Source organism: Nycticebus coucang, chromosome 2 (assembly GCF_027406575.1).
Source record: "Nycticebus coucang isolate mNycCou1 chromosome 2, mNycCou1.pri, whole genome shotgun sequence".
Classification (NCBI taxonomy): Eukaryota; Metazoa; Chordata; class Mammalia; order Primates; family Lorisidae; genus Nycticebus; species Nycticebus coucang.
This window is the reverse complement of record NC_069781.1, coordinates 114,215,625-114,235,206: the sequence shown is the minus strand read 5'-3', so window position 1 is coordinate 114,235,206 and position 19,582 is coordinate 114,215,625. Positions and strand designations below refer to the sequence as shown.

Below are 19,582 nucleotides of genomic sequence, written 5' to 3'. Positions count from 1 at the left end.
TGGCAGGCTGAATCCTGTCCCTCCCTGGATACAAATGTTGGAGTCCTAACCCCCTAGGACCTCAGAATGTGATCTTCTTTGGAAATAGGGGTCACAGCAGATGGAATTAGTTAAGATAAGGCTGTACTGGTCCAGAGAATAGGCTCTATGACAGATGTCCTTATTAAGAGGTTGACAGGTGGATATAGTCAGGCATAGAGATACTGTATTGTGAAGAGACAGGGGAACAGATGGCCCTATACAAGCCAAGGGAAGGCCTCAGAAGAAACCACCCATTGTTGACTCATTGAGTTTGGATATTTAGCTGCTAGAACTATGAGATGATAAAACTGCTAAGTTTTCTGGTCAAGAGTGTAAAAGAGGTTTGCTGAGGACCTAATCATGCCAAAAATAAAACCTAGCCTCCAAATGATGAAAATAGGTGTATTTTATCTCACATGTCTCCCCAAACACACAAGATGTCATTTTTGCGAAAGCAGGTGAGGGCCTCCCCAGCCTGTCTAAGCTCTTTTATCTACTGACATAGGGGGATTCTCAGGTCACCTGGCAACCCCATGGTCAACTGCACACCTCCATCCCAGTCTCTTTGGCCCACAGCTCTGTCCCTCAGCAGTTTTCTAACGTGATGCTGCTTAACATCACAACCACTTCCACGTTTTTGTGGGATTTGCAATTTCCTGAGAGGCCCAATTGGCACAGGACCCCTTGTCAGGACCCTGTCAGGAACCTGACAGGCAGGAGAGATATGACAGGCCAGCAGCAGGTAGTTGAGAGAGACATGATCCCAGAGGTTATTCACTAGAGACGGCTTTGATGTGCAGTGATGACACTTTTACTGCCTGGGGCTGCGAGGCCCTGTGCAGCAGCTCCCTGAATGATGAGATGCTGATGAGGGCATAGACAGAAGGATCTAGAACTCCTCCCATCCCACAATAGCTGATGGGTCCAGTGAAGTGACTCATGAGGACCTGCCCAAAATGCTGGGTGAGAGAATGCCCTCATCTGAGGTCAGGGTCCCTCAGGCATCTGCCCCATGAAGTTTTCTGTTCTGGAAGCTCAGAGAGCTGCAGGGATGGCCCACATCCAGGTACACAGGGAGGTAGGTCTGTGCCCATAGTGGTGCCTGGGAATGTCTTTTTGTATTCAGAGCACCTACCAGGAGGGAGGAGGATGGCCTGCTGATTCCACCCAACTCCCTACCTGGCTCCTTCTTGCTATTATCTGGAAACTTCTTTTGGACACACCAGGCCCTCTTACCTTGCCCTCACTGTCAGTCTGAAATTCAGCCAGTTTCAAGGCAATCTTGGGATTCTTGCTGCCTGTAAAAACGGAAGCAATGTGAGTGCCTGGTAGGTGCTGTCTATGTGTGCTGAGAGCTGGTATTTGGGTCCAGGGCTTCAGGAGGATGTCCTCAGACAGTTAGCACAGCCAGTAAGGCACAGGGCACAAGACATTAGGCATCCTAAGGTCTGCATGTCCACATCACCTTCACTAGTATGGGCTCTACGCCCTTCAGGTGGGGACTTTCTGACTTTAGGCCTGGTCCACACTCCTGATAGCAACATGCCACCCAAGTTATTATCTAAGAGCGAGGGCCAGACCCTGCACTGGGAGTTAGGGCTTGCCAGGACACAGACACAAAGAAGACACCTTCCCGGCCTGGGGACAACTTGAGAGATGGTTGCAAAAACTGGATGTATCACAATGAAATTACTGACAGTGCGAAAATGTGGTGTGCAGGCCATGTGTAATTAGGGCTTGTATGAGACAGATGGTTACAGGCCAGGATGACTCTAAGAGGTTTCTGAGAGGTGGTTCTTAGTTTGGGTTCCCAAAGAGAGGATGGGTCACAGCAAAGTGGGCAAAACTTATTTTTCAGTTAGACCTAGGACAAATCTCAACACTGGCCCTCCCAGCGTTGGCACACTGGTGGGCAACATCTCTGAGGTTCCGTTTCCTCATCTGTGAAATGAAGGCAAAAAGATCGATGTAGCTCACTGACAGTAGGGAGTGGAGATATCACACAGAAGCTTCTTTTTTTTTTTTCAGAGACAGTCTCACTTTATCGCCCTGGGTAGAGTGTTGTGGCATCACAGCTTACAGCAACCTCCAACTCCTGGGCTTAGGCGATTTTCTTGCCTCAGCCTCCCAAGTAGCTGGGACTATAGGCACCTGTCACAATGCAGGCTATTTTTTTGTTGCAGTTTGGCGTGGACCAGGTTCGAACCCACCATCCTTGGTATTTGGGGCCAGCACCCTACCTACTGAGCCACAGGCGCTGCCCTCACACGGGAAGCTTCTATCTAGCATGGCACAAAGCAGATGCTCATGAAACACCAGCAATGATGATTCTATTATACACCTCCACAGGGGTGCAAACAGGAGGCCTGAATGTTGCATCTAGCCTGCATGTGTATTCTGTTTGGCTCAGGAGGTATTATAAAGTAATTCAGGAAACTATGATTTCATGTGAGAGTCTGGCTTCTGAAAAATTGGGAATTTTCATATGGTGAGGAGGGGCCTGCCCCACTCTCTGCCCTCAGGCTCCTGGCCTCCTGCCTTAAGGCTTCCTCCAACTAGCTTCCTCTGCTCAGTTACTTTGTGCCTGGTTCCCAGGGCCACATCATGATGGGGGTCCTGGTTTTGCTCAGTGAGGGAGCTGAGTTGGCATAACAAAAACAGGTATTACAGAGGGACAGAGAAAAGTAACTGAAGACACCAGGACAGAAAAGGAATGACCTGGAGAGGTGATAAGGATGAGACAGCAGCTGGAAAGCCAAACCCTGTGGCCCTGTCTGGCTATATCTGGGCTTAGTAAACTATAGCCCGAGGGGGCCAATCCAGCCCACGCTGTTTTTATATGGCTAAACCTCCTTCTTATCTTTTAAGATGGTTAGAAAAAAAATTCAGAAGAGTGATATTTCAAAGTCATATGCAATTCAAGTTTGAATTATTGCAATTCGAGCTTTGTCCCTGGCACATAGCCACATAGGATGCCCTGTGCTTGCTGCTTCTGTGCTACAGTATCAGAGTCCAGCAGAGACTATCTCCGCCCTGAAGCCTGAAATGTCTGCTCCCTGACTCTTTGCAGAGATAGTCTGCCATCCTTTTAGCTATCTAACAGTGGGGCCTAGGTATGCTGGGGACAGGAGGTATCCCCCCCTAAAGCAGAAACCTTCCCCTGCACCCCCACAGTGCCCAGCACATCTCACTAGCACAACCTGGAGGCCTCAGACCACCAGCCCAGCCCCGCTCATCTTTATCCCGGGGACTCACCTGTCCTAGGATATCGGTACGAGTCTGTCTTCCTTTCCTCTAGTGCAGGGGAGGGTACATGGATGATCTCTACCTCTGACTCATCCACTTCCTCGTACAGGATCCGCAGTGTCTTGAGGCCGTCTGAACCTGGGTGGGGGAAAAGGTAAGCCACTGAGGATGCTGGGAGGCAGTCTGGAGTCCCTATCCCCATCTGCCCTTCCTGTGATGGGGGGCCCTGCTCTACTCCAATAGGGTGATCTGGAACCCCCGCTCTGGCATTCGCTAGCTGGTATGCCAGGTCCTCAGTTTCTTTACTTGTATAATGAGATTGAGAAGAGGGCTGTTCCCAGGACAAGAGGGCAAAGGAGAAGGCCACATAGGGTGCACTGGGGTAAAGTGCACCTCTCACCCCACTCCCAGTGTAACAGGGATGTCAGAGTCATTAAGCAGCTTTCTATGCACTGGTATTGAAAGATTGAGATAATTTAAGTGAAAGGAGCAAAGAGCAGGAAAGTACACAGACTATGATCCCAGCAAAAAAAGGGAGTAAAGGAGCATTTTTAGAAAATGGAAAAGGATCTACCTTCCCAGGAGGCCGAAGGGCACCACCAGTACCCGGTGAAGCGGTCAAACTCTTCCTGAATGACAAAGGTGGCCACACCCGCAGACTTTGGGTCCTCTAGGACGCTGGATAAACCTGGGGTAGGAAGGGAGAGCAACTTTTTAACAAGGTACAGATGGGAACCCAGAGCTGATTAGTTCAAAGTTGGGGTCCCCAGCCACACAACAAAGATATTGGGCAGCTCTGTCTCTGGGATGGGGGTATCTTGGGTACTGCAGGGTGCTGAGCAGTTGTCTCTGCCTCCCCAGAATGCCCAAGCTGGAGGACTTCTGCCTCTGTGGGTAGGAGTTCCTGTCACCCCCAGAGCTCAAGGCCTTTGCCAGGAGCATCCCTCCACACCAGGTGTGCCAAACAAAAACACTGCTGGACATGGCCAACTGTACTGGTTTAGAAAGAAAGGGATGCTGAGGCTGGGACTGTGGGCTGGGGAGGACTGAGAGCCGTGATATGATGCCACTCAGCAATGATACATGCCAGGAAGGATGAGGTCACTTCCAGTGAGCAGGGGAGAGAATCTGGGAGGCAAGTGAGAGTTAGATTGGGTTAGACGGGGAAGTGAGGCAGGAGGGGCAGGAGTGGAAATACACAGCGAGGATCCAGCAGAGGCCAGACTGCCACGCTGAGCTGCTACCTGTGCAGGAAACCACAGGCCAGGCAGGGATTTGGCAGGTGTTCCTGTGAGGGCCCAGAGGGCCTGCCAAGGAGGGTGACCCAGTGAGGTCAGTGCATAGGGAGATGCCACAGGAGGCGAGTGGGTTGGGAACAGGAGCTCTTCTAAAAGGTAGAGTGGCAGCTTTGCTCAGGTGTAGTCTCCATGAGTCTTGGCATGGCCATGGGACTGGCCTCACCTCTGTGGCAGAAGGTCAGCCGCCGCTCCTCGCCTGTCTCTATGTTGGCCACCCACAGGTCACTGTTGTTGATGAAGGAGAAGAAGGTGGGGTCAGCAGGGCAGATCTTGGGGTCCATCCTGGGCCCGGTGCACTGGGTCTTGATTTCTAGTGGCTTCATGGGGGACACCTAAGGACAGAGAGGCCCAGCTCAGAGGGGCAGGAGCTTGCTGCCAGCCCCATCTGCCCCCCAGGGCTGGTGCGCACCATGAAGCCATTCTTGCCCCCATCGCGGCAGTGAAAGAGGCTATTGCTGGCCTGGAAGAGGAAGAGGCCGCTGTCGCTGTGGAAGTCATAGGAGGTGATGCCGAAGACTCCCAAGCGCTTCCGCTCCCTCAGGAGCTCCTCCTCCCTCGAGTAGACCCCGTGGTGGGGCGTGGCCTGGGGACACACAGGGGCAGGAAGCAGCATCAGCAGTCAGCAGCAAAGGCCTTGAGCTCTGGGGGTGACAGGAACTCCTACCCACAGAGGTGGAAGTCCTCCAGCCTGGGCATTCTGGGGAGAAGCCAACTTGGAACATCATTAGAGATAATGTTCTGTACTAAGCACAGCCCGCTAGAGCCCCTGACATGGAGACAGAGCGGGGCCATGCCAGGCAGCCTGGCCCCATAGGACTGGCCAATTGTCCTATGTGGTGGCAGGTGTAATTCCAGGGCTCACCAGCAGCTTCCCCCACTCTTGAGCCCCTTCCCATGGAACTTTTCCAAGGCCAGTAGGGCCCCTGGAGTGGCAGCTCCCTACACCACACCCCTAGTGTGTTCTCCTCTGCCCTTCAACACCAACCTTACAGGCTCCCACCCTTTTCACAACCACTTCTGGATCTAAATCTACCCAAAACCAAAGATCTGTCCATTCTGCAGAGGCTGGGTCCAAGTTCAGGACCACAGGGATAACCAAATGCCTGACCTGACCTTGGTAGGCAAACTACCACACACACCACGCGGTAGTAGAATTCTGAGGCCATACAGAAGGATATCACAAAGTAGAGACACATTTTTGTTTTGTTTTGTTTTTTGAGACAGATCTCACTTTGTCACCCTCAGTAAAGTGGTGTGGCATCAGATTTCACAGCAACCTCAGAGTCCTGCGCTCAAGTGAATTCTCTTGCCTCAACCTCCTGAATAGCTGGGACTACAGGCACCCGCCACAACTCTCAGCTATTTTTAGAGGAGGGGTCTCGCTGTAGCTCAGGCTGCTCTGGAACTCATGAGCTCAGATGATCTGCCTGCCTCAGCCTTCCAGAGTACTGGGATTACAGGCATGAGCTACCGTGCCTGGCTTTTTTTTTTTTTAAGACAGCATCTCGTTACTGCTCATTGTTTATGTCAAAGAAAAAAATATAAAAAATAAATAGACAGTGTCTCACTCAGTCACCCTTGGGTTGAGTGCCATGACTTCATAGCTCATAGCAACCTTAAACATCTACTTCCAATGATCCTTTTGTCTCAGCCTCCCAAGTAGCTAGGACTATAGGCACCTGCCACAACACTGACTAGTTTCTCTATTTTACGTAGAAATGGGGTCTCAGTTTGCTTAGGCTGGTCTCAAAGGAGATTCACCTCCCTTGGCCTCCCAGAGTCCTAGGAATACAGGCATGAGCCACTTCATCTGGCTAAGAGACAAATTTTTTAAGCAAAATTACCACGGAGAGGTGAGGAGAGCTACATAAGCATGAGTTTCTTGGCTTGGGGATCCACAGGGACAGGTCAAAGTAAGAGCTATTGAACTGGCAAGGAGAAACCTGGAGCATACCATTCTCCCAGCCACCCTAGTGTTGTTGCACTGACAATTGAAAAGAACAACACACCAATGCATACCACTTCTGACACCAAACAAAAAACAAAAACAAAAAAAACCCCACACTCAAGTAACCCCTAGAAAGAGATTATTAGCTGGTCTCTATGTCAGGACCTGGTGCCAAGTTAATTCCAAGTCTTTGATGGTGCAGTGGCTTGAGGGCAGATAGAGGAGAAAGGTCTGTGTGAATGCAGGGTAGGTGCGTTATAGCAATAGTGTAGGGCCTACAGCCTGTGTCCTCTGAGAAGTACTTTGCCCACATCCTCCCCTAGGGGAGGGTCCAGGACCCAATAGCACAGCTCACCTGGAAGTGATCCAGCATCTGCTTCCAGGACAAGAGCAGCAGAGCCTCTTTCCGGACTTTCTTGGGAATCTCGGAGTAAAGGAGAGAGTTCTCTCGGCTGCCATAAGGCATTCCTGAGGGGAAGACAGGGGAAACCTGGAATGGGTGACCTTGCCCAGGAAGGGTGGAGGGTTATTGGCCAAAAACTGGTTCCCCTTTGCTGTTGGGCCATTCTGCCAGGCTGCTGGCAGCACACACACCCCCTCCCCCCAGCAAGCCATGGACCCCAGGTCTGAGTTTGTTGACAATGGGGAATCCCACCTCTGAGATGTCTGTGCTAAATACCATGTTCTCTATGATTAAGAAAGAATACACAAGAGAATGAAAAAAAGGGCAGTCAGGGATATACAACTCACAGCAAGCTGTGTTTAGCTCGTGAAGGTTCTGCTTTACCAAAGGTGTATGCAAAGGCCAAGAATCAAATTAATCTAGGATTAGAGTAAAAGCAAAACCTACAAAAAGGAATTGGGAAACATGTACCTAATCCAGTGTTTCTCAATCTCACTACTGATGACATTTGGGGCCAGATGGTTTACTGAGGTGGGGCCCTCCTGGGAACTGCAGGGTGCTGAGCAGTGCCCTTGACCTCCACCCACCCCAGGACAGGAACATCCCTCCCCCCAGGTCATGACAACCATTAATGTCCCCAGATATGGCCCAGAGTCCCCTGGGGGGCAGGATCACTCCTGAGAATTGTTGATCTAACCTCACCCTCCCTATAAAATGACAGTAGTGGCAGTAGCTGCAGAGGGAGGCTTTTGTATGGATTAAATGAGGTAAGAAATGTAAAGCTCTTAGCACAGTGCATGAGTCACTCAGAGTTCTCCACATATTTCATCAGCAAGCTGTGGCTTTTCACATACTTGTGCCTCTGAGGTAAGGAAGGATCTTATCATTGAAAGTGCTATTGTGTTCTTTTTGTTTTTTGTTTTTCATATCCCCTACTCTGAAATGCTGTCATCTTTAGTGGTAGGTAAAATAATGATATATCTTACAATTGATTGTGTCTTAGATTCAACAGATGATGGTATAATTGTCACTAGTAAAGAGAATGGCAGGAAGTAGAATGACTATCTCTGGGAAGCCTCAGTTTCCCCTCTCAGGTCACGAGGTTAGGGGACTAGGACAAGGCTTCTTCAAGGGTGGAGCTGGCCAGCAGCACACGGGATGTTCTGTGACAACCTATGAAAGTGATTTGGCTAAACAATGAGTCACAGAGAGCTTCGGGCACCAGCCCCTCTTTGCTTCCCCTCGACTCTGAGTTTCTGCAGAAGGGAGATTGCACTCTTCAGGAGCTCCCCACACTCGCTCACTTTTGAAAGTGAGAGAACAGGAGGACCACAAGCTCAACACCTCCAGGGTTGGAGCTTAATGAATAATGTCTATGCCATTTATATTTACTGTTACAGGTCCCCCAGATCTCCCCCCCACACACACATACTTTTTTCCTGTTCTTGACCATTCTGTGGCCAAGCCAGCTGTGGGCTATTCCCAACAGGCTAGAACCCAAACAAGGGCCTAGAATGTTCCCAAGTGCTGATAAAGGTATTTAGGTTATTGCCCACCACACTGAAACTGGCCCTGACCTAAATTCCCTAAACCCTCCTACAAACTCCATTCCCTGATCCGCAAACCTAGGTAGAACACCTGTTTCACCTGCTGTCTGTGGTGAGGGGTCACTGTGGCCCACTCTGTACATAAGTTCCTCCAATAAATGATAGCCCTAGCATTTAGTGCTCTTTCTTTAGAATCCCAACTAGCCCCTATCCCAGACGGTTTAGTTCCTTCCCTTGTGGAAGCATCCTGGCTGTGGTTTTCAGGGCAATTCTAGCTGGCGGTGTGGCAGGAACAAGAGCAGTTTCTGGTTACGGCAAGGACACAGGGTTCTGCGTTTGATAAAGTGTTTGTGAAGTATAGTTAGTAATAGAAGAATGTATTTAAAGAAAAATAGTAGATGATTAGGTTTCTTTTCAAAGTGGATTTACAACAAATGCAAAGTTAATTTTGATGTGTGGGTTAGGAAAAATCGTGCAGGGGCTTGAGTGATTGGCAAAGGGCCTGAGTGCTAGAAACACAACTCAATCTCTAAGGACCCTTGAAACCACTGAGGTTCAACTCACTCATTTCCGGATAGAAGCACACATGACCCTGCCCATGCAGGCCACCCAGGGCGAAGAGGGCCTTCTTTCTTCCCGGAATCACAAAACAAGTACAGATGGGAATCATGTCATGAGATTCCATTTATATGAAATGTCCAGAACAAGTAGATCCACAGAGACAGGAGTGAATTTGTGCTTGCCAGGGGCTGGGCAGGGGATGGGAGTAACTGTTGATGGGGACAGAGTTTCTTTTTGGGGTGATGTAAAGTTCTGGAACTAGATGGTGATGATGGTTACATAGCTCTGTGAATGTACTACTAAAAACCACTCAGTTGTGCAATTTTAGAAGTGTGAAATTATGGAATGTGAATCATATATTGGGGGTGGAGGGGGATAGGGTCTTGTTACATTGTCCAGGCTGGTCCCAAACTCCTTGGCCTCAAGGAATCCTCCTCAGCTTCCCAAGTAGCTAGGATTACAGGCATGATCCACACTGCACCTGGCTCAATTTTAAAAAATTAACAGCATCCTGGCTCAGAACCTATAGCTCAGCAGCTAGGGCACCAGCCACATACGCCGGAGCTGGCGGGTTCAAATCCAGCCTGGGCCTGCCAAACAATGACAACTACAACCAAAAAATAGCCAGGCGTTGTGGCAGGCGCCTGTAGTCCCAGCTACTTGGGAGGCTGAGGCAAGAGAATCACTTAAGCCCAAGAGTTTGAGGTTGCTGTGAGCTATGACACCACGACACTCTACCCAGGGCGACAGCTTGAGACTCTGTCTCAAAAAAAAAAAAAAATTAACAGCATCCTGGGGCATTAGGGAGGGCTGGAAGGGTACAGGCAGCTGTTTTCAGTGAGCAAGCTGTGCTCGGGGCAGTCCCTGTCACAGGGACGCTTTAGAAGATCCGAAGCCTTCCAAATAGGAAGTCAAGGGCGTGGCCTTGCCAAGGACACTGAAGCCACCTCCCCTCCCTGGCTGATTAATAAGTGATCACACCAAATGGCTCCAGCCAGCACATTCTTTGGATAAGCTGCTGTTGGCACCAGTGACAGTGATGACTAGCACTTGAGGCAAAGGGTGGAGGTGACCAACGGCACTACGGATTTCTGCTGCCCTATCCCTCCTCTGATCCTCCTGCCAGCTCTGCCACCCACACACACCTGCTGCCAACCTATCAGCCACCATCCTCCTAGTGACCCTGGCTTGTGCAAACACTGCTCCCAGGCACCATGGGCTGTGGCTGGCCTGGTGGGGACATGCGACCCAAGCTAGGCCTGAGTCTCCACTGGATCTCAGCCTGGGAATTCTTGTCTTTCCTTGTAAGAGAGTCTCAAAGCTGTCCAGGATCCTAAGGCCTCTTCTGGCCACAGAAGTGGGGAGAGGCTGATCCACACAGGGCAGGAGGGCAGAGTCGGGAGTATCCCTGACACTGCAGTTTGAGTCCTGGGACCAGAGCCACCCCTGGCCCCTCTTGCTGGCAGGAGCAGCATGTTTCCTACACCCAGTCTACTCTGGGATCCATCATGCAGATCCAAAAGAGCGTTCCCAGAGAACCCCAGTGATTAGCTCCACATGCCCCAGATGGCAAACCTGGTGCCTGCTGAGGATGCAGGGATCCTGGGGAAGAGGCAGATCACACACTGGGCCTTGCCTGGAAGTTTGCTGGGCACCAGGCTAGCACAAAGACACGTAATAAATACTCAAGGGCTATAGAAAGGTCTGCCCCAAGAACTTGAACGTAAGTGAGGTCAGTGCTGCCCTGATAGCATTAAGTGACAAATACCGGATCAGCTGAAGGATAAACATCACCCTGAAAGGGATGGTGTGACTTCTGAGCTTCTGCAGGAATATCCTGGGGTCTCTGCCAGGTGTCACTCTTACCTGGAGCTGGACCTGCCCACCGTGGTGGGGCCCCAGGCACCTCCTGTGTACCTTAAGGTGCCCTCAAGGGCACCTCAAGGACCTGTCTACTCCAATCCCAGACACATTCCCCAGCCTCAGCCAATTGGATGATCTATGCTGGCCCAATCTGATTATTTTCCCTGGAAATTTGGAGAAAGTGTTTATTTCTCCTGGTAGCTGGAACCTCAGACATGAAGCCCCAGGAGGGTAGGACCGGCCCAAGGAGAAGTATGTACTCCAAGCAGATGTCTGGATCCTAGAAGGCTCCCAGAGGTCCAGTGGGCTACTGCCCTTGGGTCACTGAGACACTCCTACATCTTCCCTAAGAGCTGTGCTATGTGGCTCAAACTAGTTTGGAAGGTTATGTGTCCCTTTCAGCAGCTCTGTGGATGAACAGTGACCCCCACGGAGAGATGTCCACATTCTGGGGTCTGGATATGAACATGACTTCATGTGGTTAAGATGGAACAGTGCAGCTGAGATGAAGGAAGGATCTTGACTTAGAGGGATTAGCTTGGATTATCCAAGTGAACCCAATGTCATCATAGAGGGAAATTTGGACAGATAGAAGAGATGACAGCTGTGTGACCACAGAGGAAGAGACGCTGGTGCTATGGAAACAAGCCCATGGATACTAGCAGCCAGACTGGAAGAGAGAAGAAAGTTCTTCCGCAGTCCCTGGGCAATGTGGCCCAACCATCACCTTGGTTTCAGCCCTGTGAAACTGATTTTGCACTTCTGGCCTCCAGCACTGTGGAAGAACAAATTTCTGTTGTTTTAAGCAATTAAGCTGGTGGTCACAGGAAACTCCTACAAGCACCCCAACCAGGATGGAAACCCCAACATGAGCAAGTGGCTTAAGAATGTACTGATATCCAGGGCTTGGGAGGCCACAGAACTATAGGAGAAAAAGAGAAGTGATGGCCCATTACAGCCTGGGTCTAGGATAACTTCAGTCTCAGCAGCCCTGTACTCTCTTGGGTAAATAAAACTTGAGGTATTTCCATTCCAATTTTTCCTAGGGCCAGACAGTACATATTTTTGACTTTGTGGGCCATATCATCCCTGTTGTAGTGACTCTGCTGCTGGAGCTCGAAAGCAGCTGTCAACAACAGGGATTGAATCAGAACCAAGAGAATCTGGTTTCTGAAGACAGATGTCATTTGCCAACCCTTGTTCTGGACTATTTCAATTCTTTGTTTGCCAAACTACCATCTGATTTCCACACCAGGCTATCTACAGAGACGGACTGCATCAACTGTGGGAAAAGGACAGCCATCTGGTGTTCATCTCAGTCACTGTCATTAGCAGAGGCTGACACTCCTTCCCTCATTCATTCATTTGAATATTGACTGAGAGCCTAAGCTCTCAGAGCCGGCACTGTCTTGGGGACTGAGGCTATACCAGTGAGCCACATGGACAAGAAGTCTCAAGCCATATGGGCTAGAATAATCCAGTACTACCTCCACCCCCACCCAGCAGTTTGCAACTGGAGTTGATTCTGTTACCCAGGGGACACTAGGCAAAATCTGGGACATCTGCAATCATCACAACTGAGGCACAGCTGCTCCCAGCATGAAGTGGATGGAGGCCAGGGACATTGCTCAGCACCTCACCTTAGAGAACACTCTGTCCCCAAATGTTGACCATGCTGAGGTAGAGAAAGCCTGCCTTTGGTCAACAGCTACGTGTCATGTTGCTTTCCAAGGCATGGGTTTGGCCAATTCCTACAAGGACCTCTTCCTTCCAGGTCTATGAAGCCTCTGAGTGAAGCAAGACAGTGTCCATTCACTGGACAGTATCTACTGTCCAGCTCCCAGAAGCCTAGCCCTGATCTGCCTGTCAAGGAGGCTGCCAAGTATGTGAGGCCTAATCTATGCCCTAAGGGCTCCATGGTCCAGTGGGTAGCACAATCCCACATAAGCCGCATCAGATGATGTTGCAAGTGTTGCTCACAGGGCATCACCCAGAGGAGGCAGTGGCTGTCCAGGGATTGGATGAGGAGAGTAAGCTTGTGGAGAGCTGCTTCTCTGTGGGACCATAGCAGATGTGCATATACCATAAGGCAGCTTTCACTGAGCCTCATGATCCTTCTTAATACATGGCTCTGTGGCCAGCTCCTCCTGCATCACATGTGATTCCCCACTGGAGATCATTAAGCCTGACATGTGTGTTATGCGCCCCACCCAGCACAGACTGGGTGACTAAGAAGTGACTCAGGGGGAGGGCCCAGATGACTGGTACTGGAAACAATCTTCAGGCTCAGAGCCACTTGGATCAGCCTTGACCCATGGCACCCTGGCAAGCAGAAGAGCAGGACTGTCCTCTGCTCAGCACACCTGCACAGCCATCCCCCTTAGGGATCTTTCCCTCTCTGCTTCAAGCCTCCTCCAGACCTTTGCTGCAGTTAAGTGCCACCTGTGGATATTAAAGCCTCATGGGACAGTATGCCAAGGACCAGGCCCATCTAGGTGTATCTTCTCACTCACAGGACCTGTTGACTTCTGGAGAACTAAGGAGTTGGGAACAGCAGTCCCAGGAAGTGCCCTGTGGGCCTGGCTTACCTAGATAGTAGAGGCGGTGGGAATGGGGCCCAGACTCATCTGTCTTCTGCACGAACTGGAAATCGTGGGGTGCCTTGTTGACGATAAGGCCTGAGTACTTGCGGCTGCCATGGATGATGTTCCGGAGCCCTTCCCATGAGTGTTTCTGCACCTGGAAGCGGGCCGCCGGCTCGTCCATGTCAACTGTGTCGCCCCGGTCAGCCACTGGGGCCTCAGTGGTGGCAGCCATCCCCTGGGCCCCCTCAGAATTCAGCGAGAAGCTGTGAGGAGGGCAGGAAGATCATGAGAAGAGAGGACCCTTTTACCTATAAGCTGTCCCTGGCCCCTGTCAGACATTCAGATTCTTCTAGGCAAGTGTGTGTTCTCCCAGCCCCCTAAATACAAGTTGCTCCACTGTTATGTACACTACTGTTTTTCAGATCCAAGCCACTGTCACTACTGTGCTGCATGACTGAAACTGTCTCCCACCTGGACTTTCTCCTCCACCGCAAGGACTGAAAACCCTTCTTGTTTCTGTATGGCTCCCAGGATAAAAGCCAGGCCTTAACATGACCTAGGTTTATTGCCAATTCCAAGAAACCCTTGAATCTCACCTCTCTCATCACTGTATCCTAGTCAAACCAGGCTTTTCTCTGCTCTTCAAATAGGTTGGACTTGTTCCACCCCAGGGTCTTTGCATGCGCTGTCCCTTCTGCCAGGAACACTATCTTCCTCTCTTTGCTTGACTAACTTCTAATCAGATCTCAGCTTAAATATTTGGCAGGTCCTTGGAAACCTTTTGTGACCATCCACATCAAAGCTGGCTATTTTCCTCTCTTGCAGGCTTTGTCACAATAGTTATTTGTAAAACACCTGTTCCCTCATGTCTGTCCCTTTCATGGCTGTGTCTGTAGACAACAGTCAGTGCTCCATGGAAAACTGTGGAACGAATATATCTCACTGAGTCCACTGGGAGCCACGCTTGGGCACGAACAAAGGCCTAAGTGTAAGGAATAAAAAGCCAACCTTGTCAGCTTGCTGTCCAGAGGGGAGAATCTTGTGCTTCCCTAAAAGTACCAGAGCAGCAGTCAAATATCCCAAGGGAAATGTCAAAAATCCAGACAAGAGGGTGAATGTGCACATTCTTCCCCCTCAAAACTTCCCACTGTCTCCTCCCACTTGGGAGCCTCCATGCCTACAAAGTAGACACTGCAAACAGCTCCTGCCATGCAACCTTGTCTCTCCCCACCCCCCTTTGCCACTTAGTACACTTCTTGACCAGACTGGACCAGCCTAGCAAATATTTGTTTTAAGGAAATCTAAACATGGCTGCAGTGACCCAGTTCTGGAAGAGCCAGTGTGGTCTGGAGAGGATGGAACTGAGACAAGTCTTGCTTCCCCCTACAGGTTCCAAGGGACTGATGGTCTTGCCAGATACTCCCAGCTCTGGCCTCAGACATCCGTTCTCAGGGACTCACATAAAGGAAGTGAGAAAAGTTCTGTTCCACTCAAGGGCCAGGACAGCAGGGGCCGACTTTTAGAGAAGGGAGGGAGGGTCTCCCCTGCCTCCTGATACCTTCCAGTTCCTGGAAGACTTTGCCCCTTGCTAGTGAAAGCCCCAGACAGCAACCACCATGAGAGAAAGGATCCTGGCCTGCTTCAAGAGGGAAAGGGAGAAAGAGGATGTGACCAAGCACCTTTGAAAAATCAGGCCCTGCAGCCATCATCTCACTTAAGCTTGTGACATCCCATTCCTCAAATGGGAAAACCGAGGATAGAGGACAGAGGGGCTCACTCACAACTAGAGCCAAGTGAATGAGAAAAAGAGGTGGAGGTGAACTGGCTCCCAGCCTAGCTGGCTGTCAGCACCAAGGGCTGAGATTGTAGAAGGCAACATCTTCTGTGTGACATTCATGTCCTATGTGAAAGCCCTAGAAAGAAAGGACAGTAGAGGGCCTCCCAGCACAGGGAACATGCAAAAGACCCAAGGGGCAGGAGCACCATTAGCTCAGTTCCCCTTGAGATGGTTCTGAAGACACAGACCATAGGCCATCAGTGCTTATAGGGTCATCAAGTCAAATAAGCCAACCCCAGAGAGAAGGTGGGTTGTTGTGGGTCATGCACAGGATGTCCTGGTCCACAGAAGGGCTCTGCAGTTTCCCTTCAGGGCAGTGGGGAACCATGAGCAATGTTAGGCAGGGGCTGGGAACAGCACTGGTTGAGCACTCAAGAACCCATAGGGCCCTAGGTGCTGCTAGCAAAAGTCCAGAAAACTGAGCCCAGAGAATTCCTTTTGCCAGCCTAAGCAATACCCCCACCCCCAAACTGTGTTGCCCAATTCAAGCCCTGCCCACAGAAGAAAAATAAAAAGTGACCTTTTGAACTCCCAAAGGGGACCCCATAAACTGAAAGCCTAGCAGTAGAACTTACAAAATCATGTGGCTTATTTCCATAGCAAAGAACAATAAAAATTATCTTGCCTCTGATCACCACAGATAGCCCAAGCAGCAAAAATACGATCCAGGAGATGAGATATGAAATGAAACATCGGGAGAAACTTTTAGAATCTTCTAGATGTGGCTAGAAATCTTTAGCTTAAACTTCCAGGCAGGCGGAGATATGGTGCAAGAGCCTGGTCTCTGCACACTCCCTCCCCAGAAGCAGATCCTGGACTGCACAGGAGCCAGGGAGGGAGCAGGTTAACCGGGCCAAGTCAGTTCCAGCCTTTTTCCACCTAGTGCCAGTCTGGGCTGTGGTTCCAGAGTCAGAGTTTACACAGCTGGGGAGATGAAAGCAGATTCCAGGCCACTTAACTCAGGTCCACCTACACTTTCCTTCCACCAATCGACAGGGTGCGCTTACCACCTGGGACGCCCCCAGCAAACAGCTCCGGGCTTCCTGGCATGGTCACTGTCAAGGCTGAGTGGAAGATCTGTGTGTGATCTCTGCCTGAGCTGGTGCTTCGAGGGTGGGCCCAGCATCCACCCTGGTGTCTGCCAGGGACCCAAGGGACAGCAGTGATGAAGAAGGTATACAGAAGCCAAGAAGGAACTGTGAGTTCTCGGCACTTGCGGTTCTGAGGGCTCAGGCCAACCGTGAAGTGATAAGACAGATAGGAAGGTGGGCACTGGGTAAAGGGATGTGTGTGAGTGGTAAGGCTCAGGGGTCCTACCTATGTTCTGGAGGGGTAACACCTCAAAGTGGTGTTTCAAGTGGCTAGCCTAGGCCAGGCAAGTGTTCTTGCAAGCGAGGGCTTCTGAGGAAACAGCACGCCACTCTCTGTTCCATGAGGGCTGCTCCCAACACCACCTGGGCCCAGCATGTGCACAGATGAGGGAGACCAATTGTTTTCTGTAACTGACCCAAATGCACTTGCCCACCAGACATGGATACTGCTCGTTTTTTAGAACCAGCCTCCAGGGAATCAGAGCACTTCGATCATCCCTGTCTCCTCAGACCCCATAGCAACAAACAAGGCTGACAATACGAGAAACCCAACACTGAGATAGGTTCACTCAGATGAGGAATTCCTGTGATTGTTTCATCTTGTGCCAAGCCCTGGTATGTGGAATTTATCGATTGTCCTGGGCCATACATGTATAATCACGTTTAACCCACACTGTAACCTTGGGAGGTAAATTCTGGGATCTTCTCCATTTTGGAAACTAAAAAAATTGGGCTCAGTGAGGTCAACCGGCCTGCCCAACATCACCCAGCAGGGAAGGGGAGTACAGCCTAAGTCTGCTGGACTCCAAAACCCACACCCATAAGGCCAGGCCAGTGGTTCTCACCTCGGGGATAGATTCTGCCCCCAGCAGACACCTAGATGTCTGGGGCATTCGTGGTTATGACTTGGGGGTGCTCCTGGCATGGGGTGGGTGGAGGCAGGAACACTGCTCAGTACCCTGCAATGCCCAGGACAGCCCCACCCCAGAGAAAGATCCAGCCCCAGAGTCCACAGTGTGGAGGCCGAGAAACACTGCCCTAGGACATGCTGCTTCCTAATGCAAAATAACCACAACTGAGCCTCTGAGAAATGCAGAAATGCAAAGCAGAGGGAGAGAAGGTGGTTCTTTGACCTAAGACTATTAGGAATTTTGGAACCTTTGCTCCATCCCCACTAGTCAGGGCTCCACGCCCTCCTTACCTTCTCCAACTTGCTGTGTTCTCCGTGTCCAGGCGTAACTTCTTAACCTTCCGCATCAACCACTCAGCTGAGCTCAGGAGGGTGGGGGTGCCTGTGGTCAAGGGAAAGGAGAGACCATAGGGTTGCAACTCCCAGCATGGAAGACCATGAACTGTGTCCCCTTCTTCCCCTCACCATTTCTCCAGGCAGTCCTAAGAGCCTCCAGTGACCAAAGGTACCCTGATGAGGCAGATGCTTCAGGCCCAGCCCTGAACTTTGAGCGGTGCCAAGCATTTGCCAGAAATCTACATTTTACTCAATAAAAGAAGTCCCTGAGAGTTTCATGTGTCTCCAGGGATGCCACCAGAGGGGCACTTGCTAGAAACAGGATAATCCCAAATTCCTCACCATGGCTGCTCCCTGATGGCCTTTGTGACTTCACCTTCTCCCCTCACCCTTGGTAGGGTGATCTCCAGCCACACTGGCCATCTTACTCTTCCCTAAACACATAGCTCATTCCCACCTCCCAGCTTTCACACCAGCTGTCCTTCTGACCAGCAACTCCCCTGTGTTTTGTATGACTTGTTCCTTCTTATCCTTCTGGTTCCAGGGTCACCTCTTCAGAGGTCTTTCCTGAGCACCTAATTCAAAGTCACCCCTGTCATGACCCCTAGATAAAAATACCAGCCTCATGAATAATTCCTTCCAATGCTACCCTCACCCTAAGAGTGATTCTGCCTCTTCTGGGACACTGGATGATGTCTGGTGACATTGGTTGTTACAACTGGGGGTGCTACCAGCATGGAATTGATAAAGGCCAGGGATGCTGCTCAGCACCCAGTGCCCAGGACAACCCCACCCAGAGAGTGATCCTACCTCAAAAGTCAACAATGCCAAGGCTGAGACCCCAGTATTTGTTATTTGGGAAAAAATTGAGTTCCATTCCTAGGCTCACACTAGATACCAGAATAAACTCTTGATGGGCAAATAGTACAGATCAGGGACCCCCCCACCCCCAGCTCTTGGAACTCCCCTCTTTTCTCCCTCCCACTCAGGGTGCAGATTTAAATGTGCACAGCCTCTGAGGACCTCAGCAGGGCAGGTGAACATGGGACACAGAGTTTCTGAGAGATCCATGGAATCCCCACACCCAAATGCTCTTAACTGGGGATGATGTGGCTCCCTGGAGACACTTTTGGTTACCATGACTGGGAGAATAGGAAGAGGCATATGGTTAGTCAAGGATTCTGCTCAGCATCCTACAATGTACAGGACAGTCCCCTTACTGCAAAAAATGATCCAGTCCCAAAAGGCAACAGTGCCAAGGCTGATACACCCTGTTCCAGATGAGTGGGCACTCCATACTGGAATGCCAGGTGCACAGAGGCAGGCCCCACCTGTCCTGTTCCCACAGTTCCCCTTGAGCCCAAACTGTGCAGGCACACATGAAGTATTCAATAAACGTTATTGGTTCAATGAACAAGTCATTATCCTTTCTAGTTTATCAGTGCCCAACCACCTTCTCAGGTGAACCGTGCAACACGATGGGCAGTTTACCCAGGTACTTAAAGAGAAGACAGTAATGGGGCACAAGGCAAAGACCACAACAAAAGAGGTAAAGCAAAATATCATCACAAAGAAGCACTGACTTAACTCTCAGTCCAGTGCTGAAAAGTGGGGATGCTAGTGTCAAGAGACATGGATTCAAATCCTGACTCTGCCATACCCAAGCTGTGTATGACCTTGCAGAATGGAGCCTATGGTCTAGGATTACTGTGAAGATTAAATGACAATGCATGCATAAAGCTTTTATAATATGGTGTCTGACACAACAGAAACTAAATGACGGCTAGTACTGTCAACTAAATAAGCTATTTAAAAATCACACCAGGGAGAGAATAAAAGGAATTAAAGTCCCTTTCAGAACTAGAAACCCCAATATTCACTGACTGCCTTAGGCACTATGTTAAGTGGGGGAGGGATGCATCTCCACTTCCACCCA

General features: G+C 50.3%; 1 protein-coding gene across 3 annotated transcripts in view; it reads right to left on the bottom strand.

Moving 5' to 3' along the window:
• Positions 1 to 19,582, bottom strand: part of DPP9 (dipeptidyl peptidase 9) — a 40,732-nt gene that overhangs the window by 19,789 nt on the left and 1,361 nt on the right. For all 3 annotated transcript variants that reach the window (XM_053579394.1, XM_053579403.1, XM_053579415.1), the window contains exons 3-10: positions 17,602 to 17,692; positions 13,476 to 13,735; positions 6,869 to 6,981; positions 4,975 to 5,148; positions 4,729 to 4,897; positions 3,842 to 3,955; positions 3,277 to 3,405; positions 1,258 to 1,319 (exon numbers count right to left, since the gene is read on the bottom strand). In XM_053579394.1, coding sequence (XP_053435369.1) covers positions 1,258 to 1,319; positions 3,277 to 3,405; positions 3,842 to 3,955; positions 4,729 to 4,897; positions 4,975 to 5,148; positions 6,869 to 6,981; positions 13,476 to 13,735; positions 17,602 to 17,657 — 1,077 coding nt within the window. In that variant the 5' untranslated portion in view covers positions 17,658 to 17,692. The remainder of the gene's footprint in view (positions 1 to 1,257; positions 1,320 to 3,276; positions 3,406 to 3,841; positions 3,956 to 4,728; positions 4,898 to 4,974; positions 5,149 to 6,868; positions 6,982 to 13,475; positions 13,736 to 17,601; positions 17,693 to 19,582) is intronic.